At 36.6% G+C, this 23,566-nt stretch overlaps 2 protein-coding genes across 29 annotated transcripts in view; one reads left to right on the top strand and one right to left on the bottom strand.

Annotated features, from left to right (window-relative positions):
* Nucleotides 1-1,412: 1,412 nt before the first annotated feature.
* GPR151 (G protein-coupled receptor 151) lies at nucleotides 1,413-6,418 on the top strand. The gene has a single exon (XM_081505032.1). The coding sequence runs from the start codon at nucleotides 2,868-2,870 to the stop codon at nucleotides 4,137-4,139; it is 1,272 nt and encodes a 423-aa protein (XP_081361158.1). The 5' UTR covers nucleotides 1,413-2,867; the 3' UTR covers nucleotides 4,140-6,418.
* A 763-nt stretch (nucleotides 6,419-7,181) lies between these two features.
* The window catches only part of TCERG1 (transcription elongation regulator 1), a 53,526-nt gene continuing 37,141 nt past the window's right edge, over nucleotides 7,182-23,566 (bottom strand). For 19 of the 28 annotated variants that reach the window (XM_081504999.1, XM_081505001.1, XM_081505002.1 and 16 more), the window contains 8 exons: nucleotides 21,917-22,035; nucleotides 18,211-18,361; nucleotides 13,859-14,023; nucleotides 13,424-13,606; nucleotides 11,879-12,058; nucleotides 11,128-11,211; nucleotides 9,434-9,534; nucleotides 7,182-8,262 (listed from right to left, as the gene is read on the bottom strand). In XM_081504999.1, coding sequence (XP_081361125.1) covers nucleotides 8,061-8,262; nucleotides 9,434-9,534; nucleotides 11,128-11,211; nucleotides 11,879-12,058; nucleotides 13,424-13,606; nucleotides 13,859-14,023; nucleotides 18,211-18,361; nucleotides 21,917-22,035 — 1,185 coding nt within the window. In that variant the 3' untranslated portion in view covers nucleotides 7,182-8,060. Of the gene's footprint in view, nucleotides 8,263-8,533; nucleotides 8,630-9,433; nucleotides 9,535-11,127; nucleotides 11,212-11,878; nucleotides 12,059-13,423; nucleotides 13,607-13,858; nucleotides 14,024-18,210; nucleotides 18,362-21,916; nucleotides 22,036-23,566 lie in introns of all 28 variants that reach the window. The other 9 variants (XR_014057928.1, XR_014057929.1, XR_014057930.1 and 6 more) reach the window with 2 other exon arrangements.

The raw sequence follows: 23,566 nt of genomic DNA, 5'->3' as shown, positions 1-23,566 counted from the left end.
GCAAATGTCCATCAGGCATACAATTGAATACAGTATTTAAAAAAAATTTTTTTAAACAATATGCTATGAAGAAAGATCAAAATAACTTGAATTCATGATATAAATAAGAAAAATGCATAGGAAGTAATTCTTTTAGGTTGGCTAAGTTACACTTATCCTCTAAATGGAAATGTTGTTAAAACAAAGAAAAAGTGGATATAAGCTACATATTATATTTATTTGTCTACATATTATATTTGTCTAATATCTAGACTCACAAGTGCTGATGTATCAGAAGATAAACAGAAACTTGCATTGGCTGATGAGGATTGCCAAAGGAAAGAATTCCTTTTTGCTATAAGCACATAGTCTCATTTTGATTTTTATATCTAATGATAATCCAGGAAGAAAACTCAAAATTTTCTGAAAACCAATTCTCAATTGGTTCAGAAAACAATGTATATGTTTATGTGTCTTATATATGCATATAAGCGTGTGTGTGTGTGCAGAGAGGGCACAAGCACAAACGAGAAAAACTGTTGACAGCTGGAAAATCAGAATGATAATTCTTTGCACTATTTTTGCATTTTTCCCTATAAGTTTGCAATTATTTCAAAATAAAAAGTTAGAATCAAATTTCCATGCTGTTAAAGCCTTCTCAAACTCATTTAGCCTTTTGTTTTCTGTATCTTCAGGAGCCTCAGCATCCCAAGTTTATAAGCCATAATGTAAAGTGGTATTTGTTTTCTGGTCCTCAGCTCATCTCTTCCACATACATCGAGTAGAACTAGTTCTGTTGTAGACTGTAACTCACAAAACATTCATTTGCTCTAAGTAGTACTCAAGGTGTTTCTCTGCACACTCTGCCCCCAACCATTTGCCTTCCCATATGATGGTGTGGGCCTCTTCACCCCCAAAAATGGTGCTATGGAGACTTGATATTTCACTGTCCACAGCACTAACTAGAGGTTACTGTGAGTTGCTGGGACAAGACGTTACCCCCATTAACTGTTTCATAGACACAACTACCTCCTAGAAGGGAAAGGAAAACAGAAAAGATAATCAAGAACCACTGACAGCTTTCCTGATATTCAGTATGTTTTTATTGAGTCAATACTTACTTGCTGAGTTCTGGGATTTCAGGGAGGTGTTTTTTTGTTTTTTTTTTTAAGGGAGATTTTAAATGTCATCCTTAATTTCCAGAGAAAAACTAATGAAACTAGAGTTAGAACCAGAACCTAGAGGTCAGATTCTGAGCTCAGCACACTTCCCACTATACGCGACACTATGCATTTCTGACTCAGCACACAGTAGACCTCAAAATCATTTCAATTCCACAACCTCTTCTCCATGAACAATTCCAGCTCCTCTGACCTCCTCCAGAGTATCTTTCCACTGACTATTATAAAATTTAAAGACTGGTTCTAGAATCATTTTTTTATTTTCCCAACTTTAAAATGTCATTTTCTTTAAAAGCTCTTGAATGCCTTTTGCAAATAAATTATTTTTCTTTTATTTCATTTGTCTACATAATTCCTTTAGAAATTCTAAAAGAAAATCTAATTCAACATTTGGTTGGTTTAATCATCATCACTTGTTTAAGTCTCCTTAGTAGATAAACTCATTCTAATTCACTGTTCTAAAATCACCTCTAAAAAATTCACAATAGACTGCTGCTGCTGCTGCTGCTAAGTCGCTTCAGTCGTGTCCGACTCTGTGCGACCCAATAGACAGCAGCCCACTAGGCTCCCCCGTTCCTGGGATTCTCCAGGCAAGAACACTGGAGTGGGTTGCCATTTCCTTCTCCAATGCATGAAAGTGGAAAGTGAAAGTGAAATCACTCAGTTGAGTCCGACTCGTAGCGACCCCATGGACTGCAGCCTACCAGGCTCCTCAGTCCATGGGATTCTCCAGGCAAGAGTACCGGAGTGGGGTACAATAGACTAAACTTAGAGTAATCCATAATTAGACTTTTTAATAGGACTTCTTACCAGCAGTTTTTTTTTTTTTTTCCATTATCCAGTTCAGCGCATTTGATCTCAGCCAGGTGTTGATAAGGCTGAAATGGGGGTGCTGTTTAGTCGCTAAGTCGTGTCCCGCTGTGGACAGTAGCCTCCAGGCTCCTCTGTTCATTGAAATTCTCCAGGCAAGAATACTGGAGCAGGTTGCCATTTCTTTCTCCAGAGGATCCTCCCGACTCAGGGATTGAACCCGTGTCTCTTGCATTGGCAGACGGATTCTTTACCCAAAGTTGTGGTGAGGGTTGGGTAAAAAAAGAGGAAGCTCATTCCTGTAGCTGAAAGGGGAAGCACCAGTTCTTCCTTGAACAGTGTGGTCCTCTGACTCACATCATAACATCCCTGGGAAACCTGATAGAAATGCAAGTTTGGGGGCCCTACCCCAGACCTGCTGGATCAAGCCATGCAGGTGATTCTGATGTGTGCTTACGTTTAAAGAAGTGGGTTACTCGTATGTGGTGTTGACTGTATTACAGATGGGGGTCTAGATTTAAAATCAGCTAGTTGAAAATAATTACCTTGACTGGCTCTAGCGACCCCCCAGGAACATAACCCACTTATATGTATATCCTCATTTATCATTGATGGGTCTATCGAGGAGTTTTTCACTCCGCTGGGCTGACAATGTCATTAGACTTGCTAATGAGCAGCAACCGTGAGCTCCTGCTGCTTGTCACTCAATGCAGTCAAGGACTAGCACACACAGCAAAGAGCTTAGCAGTCAACCTCCCTCACAGTCTGCTCTCAGGGAATAAGCAAGGGGAGGGCCCAGAGGTGTCATTGGACACTGACGATAACGTATTTATTTCCTACACCAAAGAGCCAAGGCAGAAAGACAAAAAGAAGCTAACTTTCGCAAGTAGGCGCTAGATGGAAGGGAGTGCACTGACAGCTGCCTTGGCAGACTCCAACTCCAACACCATGAATGTGTCCTTTGCTCACCTCCACTTTGCCGGCGGGTACCTGCCCTCAGACTCCAAGGACTGGAGGACCATAGTCCCAGCTCTCCTGGTGGCTGTCTGCCTGGTGGGTTTCATGGGGAATCTGTGTGTCATTGGCATCCTCCTCCACAGTGCTTGGAAAGGAAAGCCATCCATGATCCACTCCCTGATTCTCAACCTCAGCCTGGCTGATCTCTCTCTCCTGCTGTTTTCTGCACCTGTCCGAGCTACAGCGTACTCCAGAGATGTTTGGGATCTAGGCTGGTTTGTCTGCAAGTCCTCTGACTGGTTCATCCACACATGCATGGCAGCCAAGAGCCTGACGATCGTTGCAGTGGCCAAGGTATGCTTCATGTATGCATGTGACCCAGCCAAACCAGTAAGTATCCACAGCTGCACCATCTGGTCAGTGCTGGCGGCCATTTGGGCTGTGGCGAGCCTGCTACCCCTGCCAGAATGGTTCTTCAGCACCACCAGGCATCATGCAGGTGTGGAAATGTGCCTCGTGGATGTGCCTGCTGTGGCGCGAAAGTTCACATCAACGTTTGGTAAGCTCTACCCTCTCCTGGCATTTTGCCTCCCATTATTCTCTGCCAGCCTTTATTTCTGGAGAGCTTATGGCCAATGTCAGAAACGAGGAACTAAGACTCAAAATCTTAGGAACCAGATGCGCTCAAAGCAACTCACAGTGATGCTGCTGAGCATTGCCATCACCTCTGCTATCCTGTGGCTTCCTGAGTGGATAGCCTGGCTGTGGATGTGGCATCTGAAGGCTGGAGGCCCGGCCCCACCACAAGGTTTTATAGCCCTGTCTCAAGTCCTCATGTTTTCCATCTCTTCAGCAAATCCTCTCATTTTTCTAGTGATGTCAGAGGAGTACAAAGAAGGCTTGAAAGGCATATGGAAATGGATGATAACCAAAAAACATCCATCTGCTTCAGAGTCTCAGGAGACACCAACTGGTAACTCCCAGGTCCTTCGTGACAGTGCTCCATCTCTGGAATCCCCACCATCCATGTCAGAGAAAGAGAAAACTGGCTCTCCTTCCTTCAGCAAAGAGAAAGCCGAGAAGGCAGAGATTCCCATCCTCCCTGATGTCGAGCAGTTTTGGCATGACAGAGACGCAGTCCCTTGTGTACAGGACAATGACCCTATCCCCTGGGAACACGAAGATCAAGAGACAGGAGACTGTGATAAGTAGTTCCAAAGCAAAACAAAATATGGTTACTGTATTTATTTATAATGCCGCTTATCAGTACCGTTGACTTTGCCATATGAAACATAGAATTAATACCATTAGGAATTACAAAAATGCTTTACAGTCTGCATTTGCAAAATGTGCAATTTGGTAAGTAGGACATCACATTAGAATAACTATGTTATCATCTGGCTGTCAAAGACTTAACTGCTGTATTTAAGATGCTTCTGTCACAAGTGATTAGAAAGGCCAGCTTTTTTCCTTGTTCACAGGGGCTGTTTCCCTGGGTAGTCTGTAGGGCCAGCTGTGTACTGGCTGGAGTAGAGCTTATCTGTCACAGGCTCAGTCTCCTTCCTTTAGATTCTTCCTGAACCTGCTAACTCTACCTATCAAACCTTATTTCACATAACCAGAGCTCAAAATCTGCTTCTAAGAGATTTAACATGTAAATTTTAATGAGTTATCTTCATTTGCTTTAGAAATGTTAATTTACTTGATGAAAATCCATAATTTCCATGACTGAATGTTGCAGAATAAGGAACATCCTTATTCTGATTCTGAGCTAATTTCAAACCATGGCTTATTTTACAGGCAAAGTCTAAGTAAATTCAGACTTTGCCTCATACAAAAATCTGCTTCACTGATCTTTTTAAAGCACCTCAGTGAGTTTCCAGTTTCTAAGTCTGGGGATTTTAGCAGTTAACTCTGAACTTAAGCAGTAAAATTAAATTTTGTGTTTCCAAATACATTACCAGTATAATTTGAGTAACAAGCAATAACTGTTCAATTTATAGCATGATGAAACACACCCAGTAAAAGTTATGATACATGTCTTCCCCTATTAAATATAAAAAAGATATTTATCCATGATTTTTGGTTACTCTGTAACGGAATTCTGGGATATTTTCACTGAGAGGTTCTCTCTGGAGAAAACAAAACTGCATTTAGGCTAAGCAATGGAGAAAATATAAAAACATGCTGTGGATGGAATTTTTTAATGTACAGTCTGTGGCTTTGTTTACTCTTTATAAATGGTCATGATTTTTTTTACACAGAAGATAGGGCTTTTTGCCTTGGTTCATAACATATTTCATTTTAAGGCTCACAAGAGCACATTAAACGACAATAAACACAGGTATCTAAAATACTGTCTTGTGAGGCAAGTTATATAATGGGATTACCTTTAATACTGTGGTGAACTATCTGAATTAAAGACTTGTGATCATTTTCTATAGTAAATGGAGGGTGTAAGTTTTCACTATGTGACATTTTAACTTATAAACAAATAAAAACATTATGTTTTGCTTCAGATAGTTTTGAAGACTTGAATGCTGCTTTCAAAATTATCATTTAGCACATGGGGGCTTTACAGGAAAGTGAGACCTTAACAACACTGGCACAGGTATCAGAGAGCAAGGAATCAGGTATTCTTAAAAAGTTTGCTGATAAGCAGCAAATTAAAATGAAGATACTGAAACACAATGTAACTACAATGACCCTGTCATTAAGAACCTAATGGGGGTGTGCGCGTGTGGTAAACTATGAGTTTAGGTATAACATACACACATTACTAATAAAGAGATAAACAAGGACCTACTGTATAGCACAGGGAATTATCCTTGTTACCTTGTAATAACCTATAGGGAAAAGAACCTGAAAAAGAATCGATATGTATATATATAACTGAATCACTGTGTTGTAACCTGACACTAACCTGATACTCCAAATCAACTAAAAAAAAAAAAAACCTAATATACAAAGTCTTGACTTGCCCCCTTAAGAAATCTGCATAGAAAAGTTTGATTTACACCATATGTGAAAAGTTAATTCCAAGTATTTTACAGCAAAAGTAGGAAACTAAAATAGGTATCACCAAATCATTTTCTTCATAGTCTTCTACACTGAGGAACAGAGCGTATTGAGCAGGCAAGCAATACTACGTGGATTTCAGAGTAACAAAATATTCTAGAAACTTTACCTTTGTAAGACAGTCTTAACTCTGTAACAGTTGTTTCATCACACATTTTCAGTTTCACTCCACACTTCAAAGTCACTCAATGGATTTACTGCAAAAATCCCATTAATTACCGATTTTATAGGTTAAAACTGTAGATAATCCATTCTGGGCTTCTACATATAGAAAGAAAGAAAGAGAAGTTGCTCAGTCGTGTCCGACTCTTTGCGACCCCATGGACTGTGGCCTACCAGGCTTCTACGTCCATGGGATTTTCCAGGCAAGAGTACTGGAGTGGGTTGCCATTGCCTTCTCCAGGGCATCTTCCTGACCCAGGGAGTGAACCTAGGTCTTGAACCCAGGTCTGCTGCATTGCAGGCAGACACTTTACCATCTGAGCCACCAAGGAAGCCAACTCTACATATAGAGTTCACACAGTTTCTGTGGCGCTTAATATATTTAAGCTAAGCACTATATCACAGAGATGTGACTGTGTTTTTGTGTGCGATGCGTGTCTGGGTCTGTATGCATATAAAACATATCTAGTGCCGTCCCTTTTTAAGGTTTTGTTGCCAGTGTAGAAGGTGTGAGATAACAGGGAAAATAAATTATCCTATTAACATACATTTTTTCTTAAACATTTTATTTATGGTGGTGATTCAAACTAGAAATCTATGAAGGAATGAAATAGAGATCTTTCTAAACTAGAGAGGTAAAGCTAGACAGAGTAACCTGGAATCAAAGTTAAGTTTCATGGTATGATGTGCTCAACACACTGAAAGGAATCCAAAAAGGCATTCATCAATATGTTAATATAAAAGATGAGAACAAGAAAACAGACAAACAAAAAATCAACATCTTCTTGCTATGAAGCAATAAGATATTGCTAAGAGACTGAGCACCAAAATGGTTCTTTACAAATTTCTTCCCTTTTATGGTACAAGTAATTTATTATATTCAAGCCTTTTAAAATGACGTGATACTCAAGATTCAAACCTTCTTTGTGCCAAATTACATTTGCTGCTGCTTTTAAGAACAGGTTTAAAAGAAGTATTTATACATTATATAACAATAATCATATACAATCCACATATATAAAAAGGGTTGGTTTATTGTAGTTCAAATACATAAACTGAACATTCAAACATCTTAAAATTAAAATTTAGAAACAAAAAATTAACATTCAAATAGGAGTATAGTTTACAAGGAACATCCAAGAAAGGTAATTTGTTGTCTAATCCAGAATATTGATAAAGATCACTTAATGGTGAATAAAATGTGTTTAACCAGCAGTCCTAGTCTGGCCAACATGTTAGTTATGACTGTGGCTCCATACCTGAGAAGAAATTACTAAATAAATCTTCTCTTAGGCTAAACAACAAGACTTGGCCTATAATTCAAAGGGGATAATCAAAGCACATAAGTGAACAAATGAAACTATTCTTTAGAGACAAATGTCAAAGTATGTCCATTATAATAATCTTAGCCTCTGGAAGATAAGAATTCAATTTTCAGTGTTTTTTTCTTTTACCCGCTTTAAAAAACAAAATCAAAACAAAACAAACCCTAACTTAGGTTTTTTCTTGGGAATCTGTGGTATTTGCATCTTGCAAGTTCAAACCACAAATGCTCTTACGTCTTGCATGTATTATAACACTGCTAGAAAGAACATCACCAAAAGTCACTGACTTCCACATCTCATAAAAGGATGATTTTTTAGCTTCAAGATTTTAGATTTACTAGAGACAGCCTATATTTGAGTATGTAAGTCAGTCATGCCACACAAAGAAAAGCATAAATATTTCCAAAGTGTTCTCTGTTCAGAAACTCTTCACGGATGCTTCTCCTTCTGCTCATCAGATGGTTCTGCAATAGTCTGACTAATGCACATACATGTAAAAACCTGAAAACTGGCTCATGCAAGCGTTTTGAATAAACAAAACAGACACCCTGTGGAAGAGTATTCCAAATTATTTTGTTGATCGTCTTGTGGGCTCTGACGCTGTGGGAGGTGGGGGTGGACCCCGGCGATCCAGGTCATCCACATATGCCACAATCAGTTTACGCCTCTCCTCTGGCACACAGTCTAGTACTAGATACCGTTTGTCGTTCTGCAAAATTTTTTCTACGTCTTTCAGGTGCTGGTCAGATTCTTGGATTAGCTTTTTGGATCTGAAATACGAAAAGAAGTCCAAGAATTACTTACTGCTGTTCATATGTCTTTCAGAAATGAGCTGGAAATGTCCATCTAGTTCCTAATTGTGTTTCCATTTTTTTATTTTTTTAAAGAAAAATTTCACTGCAGTGGTCACCTTTGTAAGTCGCCTCAGCAAAGACTCCAAGGAGTGAAAGGGCCTCAGAAGCTGAATTACCCTCCCACCCCTGCTGGTGGTCCCTCCAGATCAGGGCTGAGGGTGGGTGGGTAACCTTGCCCGTGCTGTACCTGTTCTGTGGATGAACAGAGGACTTCAGTCTGCGGGGCTGCCAATCCCAGCATCTTTCACAAGCTTTTTCACTTTCACATCTTTCACTAAATTAACTACAAAAATGTAGAAAGAAGTCTTACTTCACATCTAATTTAAAAGCCCAAGCTGATGCAAAACATTAAGGATCCTGACCAAAAAATCCAATGACAAAATACCTAAAAACCACACCCTCAGCACTATCTATCCTCCCGTGCATACCCTTCATTAAGATGTTTCAAATTTTTCTCTTAAAAGAAAAGCTGGAGCATGAAACAAAAAATAGTTTCCTGCACACTGACTGCTAAGCAATATAAAACTGTTTTCCCGATGACAACTTGTTAGGGGGTGGGGAACTATTGGGTATGTTATAGCAAAATCTTGTTTTAAAGTGCTGATTTTATAATTTTAAAGTTTTAATTTAAAAGTATCCAGCAAACTGCTTTCATCTGAGAAAAGATGCATTTGCTGAGTTTAAATAGGATGATTTCAAGCTTTAGAATGAACACACTAAATATTTAGTCTTCAGAGGAGGCAAAGATAATTGACAGTGAAGGATTTTTTTTTTAAAGTCTCTTCATGAAATACAATTTTTATATATTTGGAAATACTTCTGAAAAAGCAGTGAAGTAAAAACAAAAGAGTGTTTAAAAAATAGATGGGTGGGTAACACAAAATAAGAATTAACATCTGGGCCCTTTCTTTAAAAAAAAAAAAAAAAAAAGTAGATATGGGCTGTATTCAGCCTTTGAGAAAAGTTGGCTTCTTATTCCTAAAAATCAACAATGTCAACATGTGTGTGAATGCAAAGTATGCTTGGCCATCAGAGTAGGACTAGTAAAGACAATGACTGGTGATATGAAACATTTCATTGCACATACCTATATGTTATAAATTTGGTCTCTTTCAAAAGCGTCCTGAAGTCAGCTTTGGCTGTGATGTATTTGTCTCTGATGTATTCTTCAAACTCTCTTTGTTTTTTCTGCAAAAAGACAGTAAGATTAGGGGGAAAATTCCACTAATTCCAAAATTATTATCAATTATTTATTAAACTAATGACCGGTAAGTCACAACATAAAATAATTCAAAAGAAAAAGCAGCAAGACACATTTCTGTTCATGCAACATTCATTGAAAGTAAAATCTGCAGCGTACATTTTACAGGTAAAAAGCAAGAATAAGAAACCATATATTAGTAGCAGCTAATATATGGTTTATGTTATAACCATGTATCGGGGGCTTGCTACGTGCTACACTGTGCTGAGTGAGGCTTTTATAAAATAACTCCTTTACCCTTCATCACAACTTCACGTGGTAGACACTCTTAAAAATACAGAAATTAAGGGTTAAATGTGCATTCCTAAAGACTGTACATTTTCAAGCACAAAAATAATGTGGTGTAATTTATAAAGTAATACTCAGAACTTTAATAAGTTCAACTGAGCATTTAGCTCAGTAAGAGAGCTTAGTAAGGGACCAGCAGAGACACGCAGAAACTCCGAGCTTTAAAAAGACATTATTAATTCTAAATAAGAAAAGTTAAGAGGCTGACTGCATGGATCTCTCAGCTATCCGTCTACCACTCTTTTCCAACCATCTATACTTTGTGGTCCAAAAATCTAAAATTTAATGGAGTAGGAGGGGGAAGAATATTAGATCATGGGCTTTTTGAACTCTAGACCTAGAGAAACCAACCAGGACGGAGAATGATGGGAAGAAGGAAAATATGAAGGCCGAGGGACAAAATGGACGGGAATAAGCTACACTTTCCTTGACATCATTCACTAATTCAGACCCCTGGTGAGTTTTTTTCCTACACAGGAGTCAGAGTGTACCAGAAGAGGGCGTCTACAAGGTTCACACAGCTGAGGTTCCCCTACTCCAAAGTCTCTGGGACATATAAGAAGTAGAGATCATGTTACGTTTTTCTGCTAGCGTGGTTGTAAGGGTTAAGCACTTTTGGTAGTCTAGAACCAACTGCCAGCCTGAATATATTTAATGGGACCTGCTGCTGCTAAGTTGCTTCAGTCGTGTCCAATTCTGTGCGACCCCAAAGACGGCAGCCCACCAGGCTCCCCTGTCCCTGGGACTCTCCAGGCAAGAACAATGGAGTGGGTTGCCATTTCCTTCTCCAATGCATGAAAGTGGTAAGTGAAAGTGAAGTTGCTCAGTCGTGTCCAACCCTTAGCAACCCCATGGACTGCAGCCTACCCAGCTCCTCCACTCATGGGATTTTCCGGGCAAGAGTACTGGAGTGGGGTGCCATTGCCTTCTCTGTAGTGGGACCTAACTATACAATAAATAAAAACTACAGCTTCATTAAATCTCTTGGAAGATCCCAAAACACAGGTTTAAACCCAAGGATTAAGATTTTAAAGTTCCTCTTGTGTTGTCTTACTAATATATCATACAAGATAGAAAATATAAACTTAAAACTCAAGATTTATTTCTCATACATTTAAGCATTATTCACTTAAAACCATCAACTTCATTTTAGTCAAGATACTAGTGCTGCTGATTAAGCACCCAATTAATATTTATAAACTGAAAGTAAATCTCAGACAACATTTTCTTACCCTGTCACTGGAGGAGAATTTAATGCACCGAGGATCTTCCTTAATGATTTTTTTTACTTCTTTCCATGTGGATGTTAAGGTAATCTTTGAAAGACAAGTGAATAAAAAAACAGAATTGACTTTTCTTGAGGGGTGATACTGCAGCACATGCATACATCATATCACACAATGATCTGCAGTCTCTCATTAGGCCCAAGTGTAATGGGACTAGTGAGGGAGAGGGAGGCAGCTTTAATGCAATTTCTTTTTTGTTGGCTTGCCACAAGTTATTTTCATGGCCATATTGTCAAGTCAAGGTGACCTATAACAATTAACTGCAAACCCTGTATCTCCGTGGGCAATATCATAACTTCTAAAGAAACTACCACCAAAAAGAGATCAAATAGGAGCAAAACCTGCAGAGAGCACAAACTGCCAAACAAGGGGACCGAGTTACCAAATTGAAAACAGAGCAAAAGAAGGGATCTATTAAATCTATCATCAGGAAGCATCAATGATCCCACACAGATAAGAACACCTGGAATTACTAAGGGAGTAGCTATGAACTTGAAAACAGTAAAATGAAGTAAGTTCTAAATAGTAAGAGTACCATTTTACTCAAACGAAAAAATCAGAGAAGAGCCATAAAACCCAAGAACTTCAGTAATGGCTCTAAAGACAATGACATTAAAAATCATATCAATATTTTACTTATAGGAATTAACAAAGATTCATCCAGATTAAAGCAGAAAAGCTTCTAGAAGACTCTTACTGCAGAAGTTTCATCCAAAAGTTGCCTAAAGTGCTCCCTCTTCTTTTTGGTAAGTGCTTCAATGTGTTCATTAAAAAGCTTCTCTTTCTCCTCTCTTTCCAACAAGGATCCAGATTCCCAGCGGTGATCTTTCCGTAGAGTTCTCCGAGTATCAGACCAGGACACATCTGAAGAACGTACCTAAAAACAGAGAATGCTATCTATCACCCGAGACAGACTTATCTTTTTATACTTCATCACTAAAAGACTCATTTATTTTGTTTAGAAACAATACACTTAATAAAAGAAGCTTCTGATGACTCCATCTTTGCCAAGCAGTCATTGAAAATCTACTTCTTTAAAACCGGAAATCTCATCTCCCAGAGCACATGTAAGCTATATAGTATGGGCTGAGAGGTGAGAAGGATGAAGAGAAGTTATCTCCCATAAACCATGGTCCCTAAGAACTTTAAGTACCTAGTACTTTACTAAATAAAGATCTTACCAACTTCTAGTAGTAGAAATGGATGTAAATAAGAGAGGAAATACATTGTCTTACAGCATAAGCAGCTCACCAGACCAAAAAAAAAAAAAAAAGATTTCTTAAGCTCAAATTGGGACTTAACTATATCCTGGAAGTGACACTTGCACACACAAGCAGGAATGAACATCATTAAGAAGATAAGAGAGCAGACAACGTGATAGCTCTGGCTGGGTCAGCAACCAGCAGAAAGGCATGCTTCATGGGTAGCAGTGGCATTACAAGTTAAGTCACACTGCTGCCAACGCTAAGAAATACAGGATGCTGAAAAGACAAAAAAAAAAGTAATAAGAAAAATATAAAAACATTTATTTACCCAAAAAGCAAGTACCTAAAAACATGTCAAGTGAACACTGAGCTTGGCACTGGGAATACAAAATAACAGATGTGCCTTTTACAAAGATTTCTGTGATTGCAATGAAGAGGATGAATCTGGGGGAAGCAGAGGCAGGGAGAGAAATCAGGAAACAACTGTAACTGCACAGAAAACAGAAAAAAGGTCACTGAAAACAGACCAGCAGAAGCAAGGGAAGAAATCAGAAGAAGCAACAGGAGTGATGAGAGGAGCCTTGTTAAAAGAAATAGTAGGAGAGACAGTGACAAGGAGGAAAAAGCAACCCGAACAACAGGGTGGCCTGAGGGCATTCACTGTAGGGACAAAAAACCCTACACACCTGAACAACCTGGGTAATACAGGAGGATATTTTTTTATTAAGTCCCATGCAAGTGTATGATGATTTAAGATGACTTCATCAAGGACATGTTTTTAAAAGCTCTGAGACTAAAAGATTATAAAATTTTACAAATACAAAACATCAAACTTCTGAAAATATTAAGTAACTAGGTTTTCCTATTCTATTGGTGTTAATACCGAGTACTCAATTTTAAAATACTTTATAGGTAACTTACTAAATTACAACTCTTAGAGTCAATTTAAAGAATATTAAAATGTCCACTAGTGAGGTAATATAGAAGATTTCTAATACCCAGTACTTTACAGAAAAAAGCAAAACAGTAACATATACCATATCAGACAGAAGAGCCTTGAAGTTCTGGATAGCTTCTTCTCGTTTGTGCTGTTCTCTCTCTCGATCTATTTCTTTTGTTTGTTCTGAACGAGCCTTCTGAACTTCTCTTTCTCGTTCTCGAAGGCTTGCCTCAATGCGGGCTTGCCTTTCAAGCTCCTTTTCTTTTTCTGAGTCTAAATTCTGTAAAAGTGAAATTACCAACTCCATTAACATATGGCCCCACAGAATAACCAGTTTGCCAAATACAAGGTTTCAAACCTAGTTTTTACCAAGAATATACCTAAATACTCGTTACAAAATTAATTACTAAAGGTTCTATTAGGAATACCAACAAGAAAAATTCTAAACCCCGAAGAAGTAGCAAATACCTTTATAATGCAATTAACAATTTTACTATTCCATGGTTACCATAAAAGTAAACACAGTGGTTACCTTGGCTATTTTTTCAATGTACTGTTTGAAAAGGTCTTCTCTCATGGATGAACTATCCACTGCTTTGTAACGTGGATCACTTTCTACTTTGTCTTTTACTTTGCTCCATCGAGACTGACTGTCCAAGTGATGATTAGATAGTAGTTCAAAGAAATCCGATTTAATCTATATTTCAAAACAGGTGTAAGGTGGGAGGAAAACAATATGCCATGAGAAATTCTTCATAAACATTTACAACTAGAACACAGCTCACTGACCTTAAAGATGAGAATAATTTGTTTAATGCATTTAAAGTGGAATTTTAGTTAAAAAAAAGCATCAGAATTGCTCTTTTATGAGAAATTAAAATTCAGGCTTATGAGCAAATGGCAAAAATACTTCAACATCAAGATGGTAAGAATATTTTTAAAAGTAGATTAATACAACTGTTAAAATTAATAGAGGAATTTGGAAACAGCTGCACCCAAACAGCAAGTCTTACTACAAATCTGAAACTTACTGTCAAAAGTGTAAAAACAAAAACTAAACTTTTATATTTTCCTTTTAAAAAAGAGCAATGTTTTTACCTTTATATGTATAAGAAAACTATATAATTTCTATGGTCATAATTAATTAGTCATTTCTAAAAAAAAATATATTCAGATTTCTTGTACTTTTTAGCCATTAAACACGTATGCCTTCACCAATACGTGTCAATGAAATTAATGTTCTTAACAAATTAAGTACCAAATTAGTAACATTATACTAAAGATATTATATAATATCAATCCTTTAGTGTCAACATATGCAATATTTAGAAAGCCTCCTCCAAATTGTACTTTTTATTTTTTAATACAAGAAGAAAAGAATAAACAAGCATTTGTTTCTATGCACTTTGAGGATCCATCTGAAAATTCAGTCTCATTTAGGTTATTGTGTATTGTTACCAGTGAAGACATCTAAGGTAGCTAAACTTATTTCAGCAGAGGATTCTGACCATGTCAAGATTCTCTCTTCCCCGTAGGGATTAAATATGCTGTCTCCCCATCTGACCAAGGGAATGAGAAATTAGGAATGTTAACAGAATTTCTGTGGGGGCACAAAATAAAATGAATCATTTCTTAGGTCTATTTCAACCCTCTCACTTCTCCCTGTAACTTCATTTCTCCTAAAAGAGGATTAAAAGGGAGGTAGATGTCCTTTTTGGAAAACACTTGTAAGGTTATAAGAAACAGAGCTTCTGTATTAGAGAACTTTCTAAAAGATAAGAACTATTCAGCGGATTTCTACACTCACAGAACTCTGCTCTTGACTTTGTTAGGATTAATAAGAAATAACTCATAAACCCAGTATTTCTAGATAGCAATAGACTTGATGTAATAACAATGTAACAATTTTTCTGTTCATTTATCTACTTTGTATCTGACACAATGAACATCAAATTCCCAGAAGACAAAATTTATGTTAATAAAATAGCTAAGCTGTATCAAATAAGAATCTTTCTAAACTATAAAATGTTAATTATCATTAGCAACAATTCAAGACCCTATTGTCCCTATTTTCCTCTCTCTAAAAATGAAAGCATCTTACCAACTAAGCTGTCTGTTAAAGGAGAGATAGTCTCCTCAGTCAAATGTACTGTAACAAAAATTGTTTAGCAGCTAATTTGAAAGAGAGGGAAGAGAGAAAAATGACAACTTTACAAAAAGATTAACCCCATTATGTGCAACTTCAAATCTGTTGTTTCAAAAAAATAAATTATTTGCAACACTAATAAAAATTGGTTAGAATAATAATAATAAAATTATTATCAAATAAACAAATACTCGAGGGTAGCTACTTTGGTAAACAAAACCGTCCAGTAAAAGTTTTAGGGGCATTTTTAAAATAAAACTACCTGTGAAAGCTACATGAAAATGATGACTGCACTCTAGTTTGAAAATCCCAACTAAAGAGAAAAAAAGGATTTCACCAAAAGTCAATGTCATTCATGAGTTTTGACTCAGCAAGTAAATTACCTTTCAATTATTACTATTCAGCTACTGATTCAATTATCTATGTTACAAAGACCAGCTAGGAATCCTTAAGAACAAAGAAATTCCAATGTGTCAGTTTATTATTCAATCATACACAGTTAAAATGCAATTAAAAAATGTATTTCAGGACTTTGCTGGTGGTCCAGTGGTAAAGAATCCTCCTGCTAATGTAAGGAACATGGGTTCGATCCCTGGCCTGGGAAGAGTCCACATGACATGGGGCAAGGAAGCCTGCGAGAAACAACTATCAATCCCGTGTACCCTAGAGCCTTTGCTCTATAAGAGAAACCACTGCAACAAAAAGCCCACACGCCACAACTACAGTAGCCCTCACTTGCTGAGTCTAGAGAAAGCCCGTGTGCAGCAACGAAGAGCCAGCACAGCCAAAAGCAAATAAATACTAAAAAAAAATTTTTTAATGTACTGCCAGTATACTTCATAAAAATATACAGTGGCAGTCATTGAAGAGATAAAACTTCATTAGCCAGATACTTCTCAAATTTGAATATAAAATATATATTTAAACCTCTTTCAAAAAAGAATGACTTTGCATTCCTTAAATTGGCTAAGAAAAGTTACACTTTAGTAATTTCCTGTTTTTCCCCTCACCAATGCAATAGTACAAGGCTAAACCTTTAGAGAATTCAAATTTTACAATCAAAAGAAAACAAAGCTGAATAATTAAGTTTATTTAGATGTAATGTCTATTTAATGTCTTATTTTAATTAACACATTCTGGACACAACTCTCATTACTTTATTAAAAAATGACCCCCCCAAAAAGCAATGTACCAGAACCACACGAGGCTAAAAGCACCACACAAGTGTAGTGAAGTGTTGCTTATTCGTGTCTGACTCTATGCAATCCCATGGACTCTAGCCCGCCAGGCTCCCCTGTTCATGGAATTCTCTAGGCAAGAATACTGGAGTGGGTAGCCATTCCCTTCTCCAGGAAATCTTCCCAACCCAGGGATTGAACCCAGGTCTCCTGCACTGCAGGCAGATTCTTTACCATCTGAGCCACCAGGAAAATGCCAATTCTTTCCTCATCAGAGAATTACATTATCAGTAACTGAACAGCTGTCAGACCGAACTGACTGACAGGCCACAGAGCACAAAACTGTCAAGTCTATTCACTTGTTATAAAACAATACATAAAATAGCTACCAAAAAACATGTTTAGAGAAAGAACATCAGTTACAAAACTGATGTTTTGTAAAACATGATGTTTTGCAAAAACATTCAATTTGTTTAAAAGCAACCATATGATATCAGTAAGTTCTTACTAAAAGTCAATCATGTCAATTGACATGATTCTAATTCAACAGACACAATGCTTATGTAAAGCTCAATCTTCCTCTGAGAAGCACAATCATTTACTCCCAAAAAAGTTAACAGTGAAATGATTCTGGAAAAATCTACCATGAAGCATAATAAATCACATAATCAGGAAATTTCAGTTATTTCTGACAAAAGCTATTTCACCTAATACTGTTATTTTTCAATGAAAGAGGCTTCTTTGCAACAAGAGTGGTGTTATTTCCATAACAACATTTCTTAATAGAATTTGAAATATTTTAACTCTGGAATAAGAGGCAATTTTAAATGTCAAGAATAATAAAGCTTCAGAGGTTCTTTTTCTCCATTCAAAAGCACACAGGGTCACCGAGGAGAGCGGCTGCATGTTTTGATGGTTCACGCACCACTGGTGCCACCTCCCTACCAGTCTGCCTCCCCAGTGATGTGCTCCTCTTCACTCGTGACACCGCTATCAAATGACATTTGGAATTCATTAATCTTTAATAGCTGACCTTTAATTCTGATAAGCAATAATTCATATGTAAGATATGTTTACTAAAATATTAGAAAGTCGCTAAAATGCTATCTTTTCTAGGGCAAAAAATATAAAGAAGCTTTTTGAAAAATTTAAATGTTACTGCCTATGAAGAACCTTGAAATGTTAGCAGGCAAGCACCAGTGAACGGCCTAACAACCAGTTCTGGATTTAATGCGCATCCTAGAATCAATAAAATATAAAGAAAATCTATGCAGCTTAGTGACATTACTAAATGTGCATTATGGAAGTGGTCAAACACACACATAAAAACAACTGTAAAAGTTAACTTTAAAAGCTAGACAGTAAATATGGATCTTGTATTGGGTTGGCCAAAAAGTTCGTTTGGGTTTTTCCATACATACGATGTTACAGAAAAAAACAGATGAACCTTTCAGCCAACTTAATATTCATGCCCATGAATGAGATTAGAAACAGCACCAGGTTAGTCCCTTCCCATTCATACTCCCAACAATCACACCACTGGAACTAAAACCGTCTTACCTTCTCACCTCTCGTCTTCGAATCTTCTTTCTCTTTCTTCCTTGCAGCTGCCACAAATTCATTAAACAAGGCTTCTCGATCTTTCATCTTTTCAATTGCTTTAAATCTTGAATCTTTAGCATGCTTGGCTGCAAATTCACTAAATGTAGCTCTGCAACAAAATGGCAAGTGTGCTAACTTTGGTAGAGCTATTTCTACTTAAAGAAAGGCACAGCAGATGATATCATCTTCCCATTAAGAGTCTGTGCCAACAAGACAATGAGTCCCAACATCTACCAACAGAAAAGAGTAAAAAGGCTAAAGAGTGAAAATGTGGTTAGAGATCTGTATTACTATCAGTATGATGTTAGGGGGACAGACATCTGAGAGCAAAAAATCTGTGTATTTCAAGAAACTTCAGAGTTCATTTAGTTCCACTCTAAGATGAGACTGAATAACTCTTCCTGAATTAGCTCTCCCTCCAAAAGCAACTATAAAACTAGACAAAATATATGAGGCAACTGATTTCAAGCACTGGACAACAGGCAGAGTAAAACTGAAGTAAGAAGCCCCATGGCCCTCTGCCTCAGGACAATCTCCCACAATGCAAACAGCTAGAGTCCAGAAAGAGTACAGCAATCCCCATGAGCTAGAAGCAGCAAAGATCAGAGTTGGGGGTGCTAAAAAAAATGGCAGAGGAAGAAGCTATAGAAAGAAGATACCACGGAAAAATACCATTTAGAAATTCCCCATGAGCAAGTAGACAGTCAAGATCAAGCTATAAAATAACAGAAAAACTACTCCCTGCACCAAACTGCTACATGCTTAAGAGCAAAAAAGAGACACCAGACACTGAGAAGTGCTGGAAAAAGAACAATATGAGGACAAGAAAACCCACAAAAGATCCACAAGGGAGACAAAGCTGGAAGTTTGACAAAAACACTTCCCACTTTCCGAGATCCACACTAACAGTGTAAAATCAAACCTAAAATTAAAGTGATCAGCCTGTAATTGAACTGCCTGCTAAAACAAGAATCCACACTCTTGAGAGGAAGATAACAGTCTCTATCTATTATTCCACAATTTTCAATATTCAATTAAAAATCACAACACATACAAAGAAACATGTGATCCACGGGGGGGTGGGGGGGTACCTTAAGCAATAGAAAGTAACCCAAGATACCCAGATGTTGTTTGAGGTATAGACAAATCTTTTAATCTACTATAATTATATTGGAAGCTTTAAACAAAAATATGTTCAAAGAATTTAAAACATGATCTTAAAGGATGAACAATTAGGTAGCTTCAGCAGAGATATGGAAAATCAAGTCTATGAGGGACAATGAAACTAAGTATTAAAGAATTTTCTCCATGAATAAAAGAAGCATTTCTAAAGCTTTCATATATTTGGATATATTTCAATAACTGAAGCTTTTCACCTTACATAGTAAGAATTCAAATGCTCCCATGTTTAGCTTATTTTTAGAGCTGAAAAATAAAGCTTACTTTTCCTTTAAAAACCATGTATCTCAATACAAAAATAAAACATTTTATCTCACGTATTAAAACAAAGATTATGTCCAATAAATCTATTTTCTTTTCATGATAAATTAGGTACGCTACTTTATAATTTTAAGAAAAAGTATTACAATGATTAAAGAATAAACTTCTTAAAAATGTAAAATCAATGAACAAGTGAGAATTCAGTTATATAATACATATTTCCATTATTTAAAATAGGTTTTAAAAAAAGGTAGTAAATTTTTTATCAGAACAGACTAAAATGAAGTTTCAGCATTAGATTCCATAGAGATGTTTTCATATGACTCATCTTTTAACTCCAAAAATGCTATTATAAAGGACTTATAATAGCATTTTGCTACATACTTTATAACAGATATGGTATAAAAGTTCTTTACACAAAAGAGTGAGGTGGATAGTTGTTGGTGATAATGGATGAGAAAGAGTATAATGACTCAAAGTTAACCATAAGAAGTACACCTGAAATTTCCAACAAAAAAGAAAAAAGACATAGACGAGACAGGCACTAAAGTTAGGTAATTTTTCCCAGTCATTCTTTCCCTTGGAATAAACTCCAGTGCTGTAGAGTTCTGTGCTTGTGGTCTTTTCCCAATTCAAAGAAAATCTATGGATGGTATTTTCTCAACTTTAATAAGTTTTTCCTCTTTGTTTCCTACTTACTAAAATGGGTCCTAATCTCTATGCCAGTGTCAAATGCATCAATTTAGCAATACGGCCCAATGCCCCAAGTGCTAAGACTTCCAGTTCTGTGCCTGATGGCTTTACTTTCTGATATAACCTGCATAGTAAAAATCACTCCAACAATTTTATCTGCCCCAAAAGAATATTAGTAGGGTACTGTGATACAGCAAGATTTAACTTTTCAAATCTACAAAAGAGAAATCTCATTGGAGTCTCAATTATTCCCAGATCCATAAAGGGTTCTGATGGATATATTTTGCTCAATCATTTGGAAGTAACCTGTAGACATCATGAGATTCCATCAATAAATATTTCAGCATGCATCTCCTGAGAGTAAATCTTTTTTCTACCATAATTACAATATCCAAGAAAATTACTAATCTCTAATATCATGTAATACCAATTCAACTACCTTCCAAAAAATATTTTATAACAGAGTCACAACTACATGGACCCATGAATTTTTACTCTTTTGATTAAGAAAAAAGCCCAAGATCTCCTGGAGAGTCTGAAACTCTATTACCCTCTGAAGAATGTTACATTCTTCATGGTCACAAATACTCTATTAGCTTTATTTTATGAAATCTGTATTAATACCACTGTGGGTTTCTCTTCATCTTTCAAACATAAAATTACCAAATATACTTTTTCAAACAACAATACTCTTCCCTACCTCTACTGACAAAAATAACTGTCTAAACAAGATAAACTTTTATAAACAGTACCATTTAATCCAGAGATACCATGATTCTACCCCATAGTTTCAGAAATTCTCCATATTCTGGGATATTCATAGCAATTTAAAATACTGGAATCTAGTTGAAATTCCACATTCACTCAGTGAAGTGACCTAATATGTATAAATCTTACTTTCCTTATTTGTAAAACAGGTGGGATATGAGCACCTAAATAATACTGGCTGTTGTGAAGACTGAATGTGGTAATACACACATACATATGCATGTTACTTTAACTGCATATTAAGTTCATATATCTAAAATATCCAATAATTGATGATATTATTATAATCCTAAGCACGTAAATTTAAAATATCTCCTTTTCTTCAGCCATTACATATATTCAATATATATTAACAATCAGTTGGAAGTGTTGAACAATCATCAACACACTTAGAAATTTTTAAAATGAAAGATCCCACATACTTCAATTCAATCAAAATAATGTTTCTGCTCTGCAATTTATTATGTGTAAATCTTTAAGACAGTGGATTTTTTAATCATTTACCAGTTTCAGAGAAAGAAACTTATTCTCAAAGAGAAGCTTTTAAAACAAGGTACCTTCTTGAAAACCAGTGCCTCAGGAACCAGTACCAGGAATCCTCCAAAGAAAATGTATTAAGAAAGAATATTCTTGGAAAGCCAGAAATCAATAATCAAACAAGAAGCTTTTCATGTCCCCAAATCCAAAAGATATTTATATATTTTAACTGATCTAGGAGAAAATACACACATGATTTGATATTTGACAGTAATAAACCATATACCTTGGATTAAATTTTGCTTCCTCCATCATTTTTTTGAAATCTTCCTTGGCTTGCATTATTTTGTTTTTCTTTTCCCTGCGTTCTTCCTCTGCCCTGGTCTTTACATACTGATCAAATACCTATTACAAAAAAACACATAAATTGATGTTGGTCTTTCATATTGGTACTCTAAATAACAAACTATAGAATCTATGAAATAAAAATGCTATGTCAGTATCTGTCCCAAAACAGGAAAAGTATATTCATTATAGGTAACTCAATTATATGCCAATAATCTATAGCAAATCTCAACTTTAAAGCTTTAATTGACAGAATTACACAAGCATGCAGCATGCAAGTCTTGTGTTTAGGCCTCCAGAATTAAAAAGTTAAGAGCCCCTTTAATTTTAATTTTCCCTGTCTAGAAACTGAGTATAGATTTATTTTTAAAATTTCAAGCAATATAAAAAGTTAAAGAGAAATCAGTCTTCACAAATCCCTTTTAGAAAAAACATTAAAAATATGGATGGAATCTATACTGGAATTTTATTTCTGTGCTTCTCTTTAAGATATAACTATTTTCACCACAATGTAATCATGCTTTACATATATTCTAAGTATTTTTCTCCATTTAATAATGTACAGTCAAGCTTATGAACTGAACATACATATCTATTTCCTGCTTTCTTGAAACAATAATAAAATGACAATAGAGGATCTCCTTTTTTAAGTTACAAATCAGTAAGAACAGAGAAATGGGGGGGGGAGAAACAGCAACTCTGGGAAGTTGGAAAGCACATGGAAAAAAAAAGCACACGGAGAGGCGATAAAGGATTTGGCAGACAAGAGAAAGCTGACCCTAAACCAGCAGTCAGGAAACCAAAGAAACCAGTTTTTAAAATTAGAGACTCCCTCACTAGCTCGAGAACTGACAGCACCAGATACCCGTGAAGTAAGGACACAGTACAGCTATAACAAAGATTTTGAAAAAGCAATTTAATCACTAGATCCTCCTTGCCCACTTTTTGTATCTGGGGCACTCTTGAAACTCAGTAAAAGGCAAGGAGTGATTTTAGAAAGCAAGGGTTAGCAAATCACAGTGTTGGCCTGCTGCCTGTTCCTATACAGCCCAAGAATAGTTCTGATATTTTTAAAGGTGGAGGAAAAAACAGAAAACTTAATTACACATGAAATTAAATGAAATTCAAATTTCAGTGTCCGCTCATTCCTTTACATAAATCTACAGGTGTTCTCAAAACAGCAGAGTTACACAATCATGACAGAGACCACATGGCCTACAAAACTTAAAATATTTATTATCTAATCCTTTATGTTAAAATTTTGCTGACCCTTCCTCTAAAAGGCAAAACCACCTCTGGACTGGGAGAACATAGATTAGGAATGAGGCGTACTAGACTGAGAAAACATACCGCGTTATCAAGACACAGTCCTTACCTAGGATCTCACCAGCCTAAAAATGACCTGCTCTAGAGGATCTCAATACACCAGCTGAAATCATTCCACAGCAGGGGAGTTTTCAACCTCAGCACTGACCAGACCATGTTCAGAAGCATCCCTGGCCACCAGATGCCAGCAGCACTCCCTCACTGGGGCAAACTAAAATGTCCTCCAGTGTAAAAAAACCCTGGTTGAGAACCACTGTTCTACAGT

Source organism: Giraffa tippelskirchi, chromosome 6 (genome assembly GCF_054371585.1).
Source record: "Giraffa tippelskirchi isolate mGirTip1 chromosome 6, T2T-mGirTip1v1.2.pri, whole genome shotgun sequence".
Taxonomy (NCBI): domain Eukaryota; kingdom Metazoa; phylum Chordata; class Mammalia; order Artiodactyla; family Giraffidae; genus Giraffa; species Giraffa tippelskirchi.
The sequence above is the reverse complement of the archived record's forward strand: the minus strand, read 5'-3'. Positions and strand labels throughout refer to the sequence as shown.

Excerpts from the sequence above, each read along its gene's own strand:
- GPR151 (XM_081505032.1), top strand. The coding sequence starts at position 2,868 with ATGGAAGGGAGTGCACTGACAGCTGCCTTGGCAGACTCCAACTCCAAC.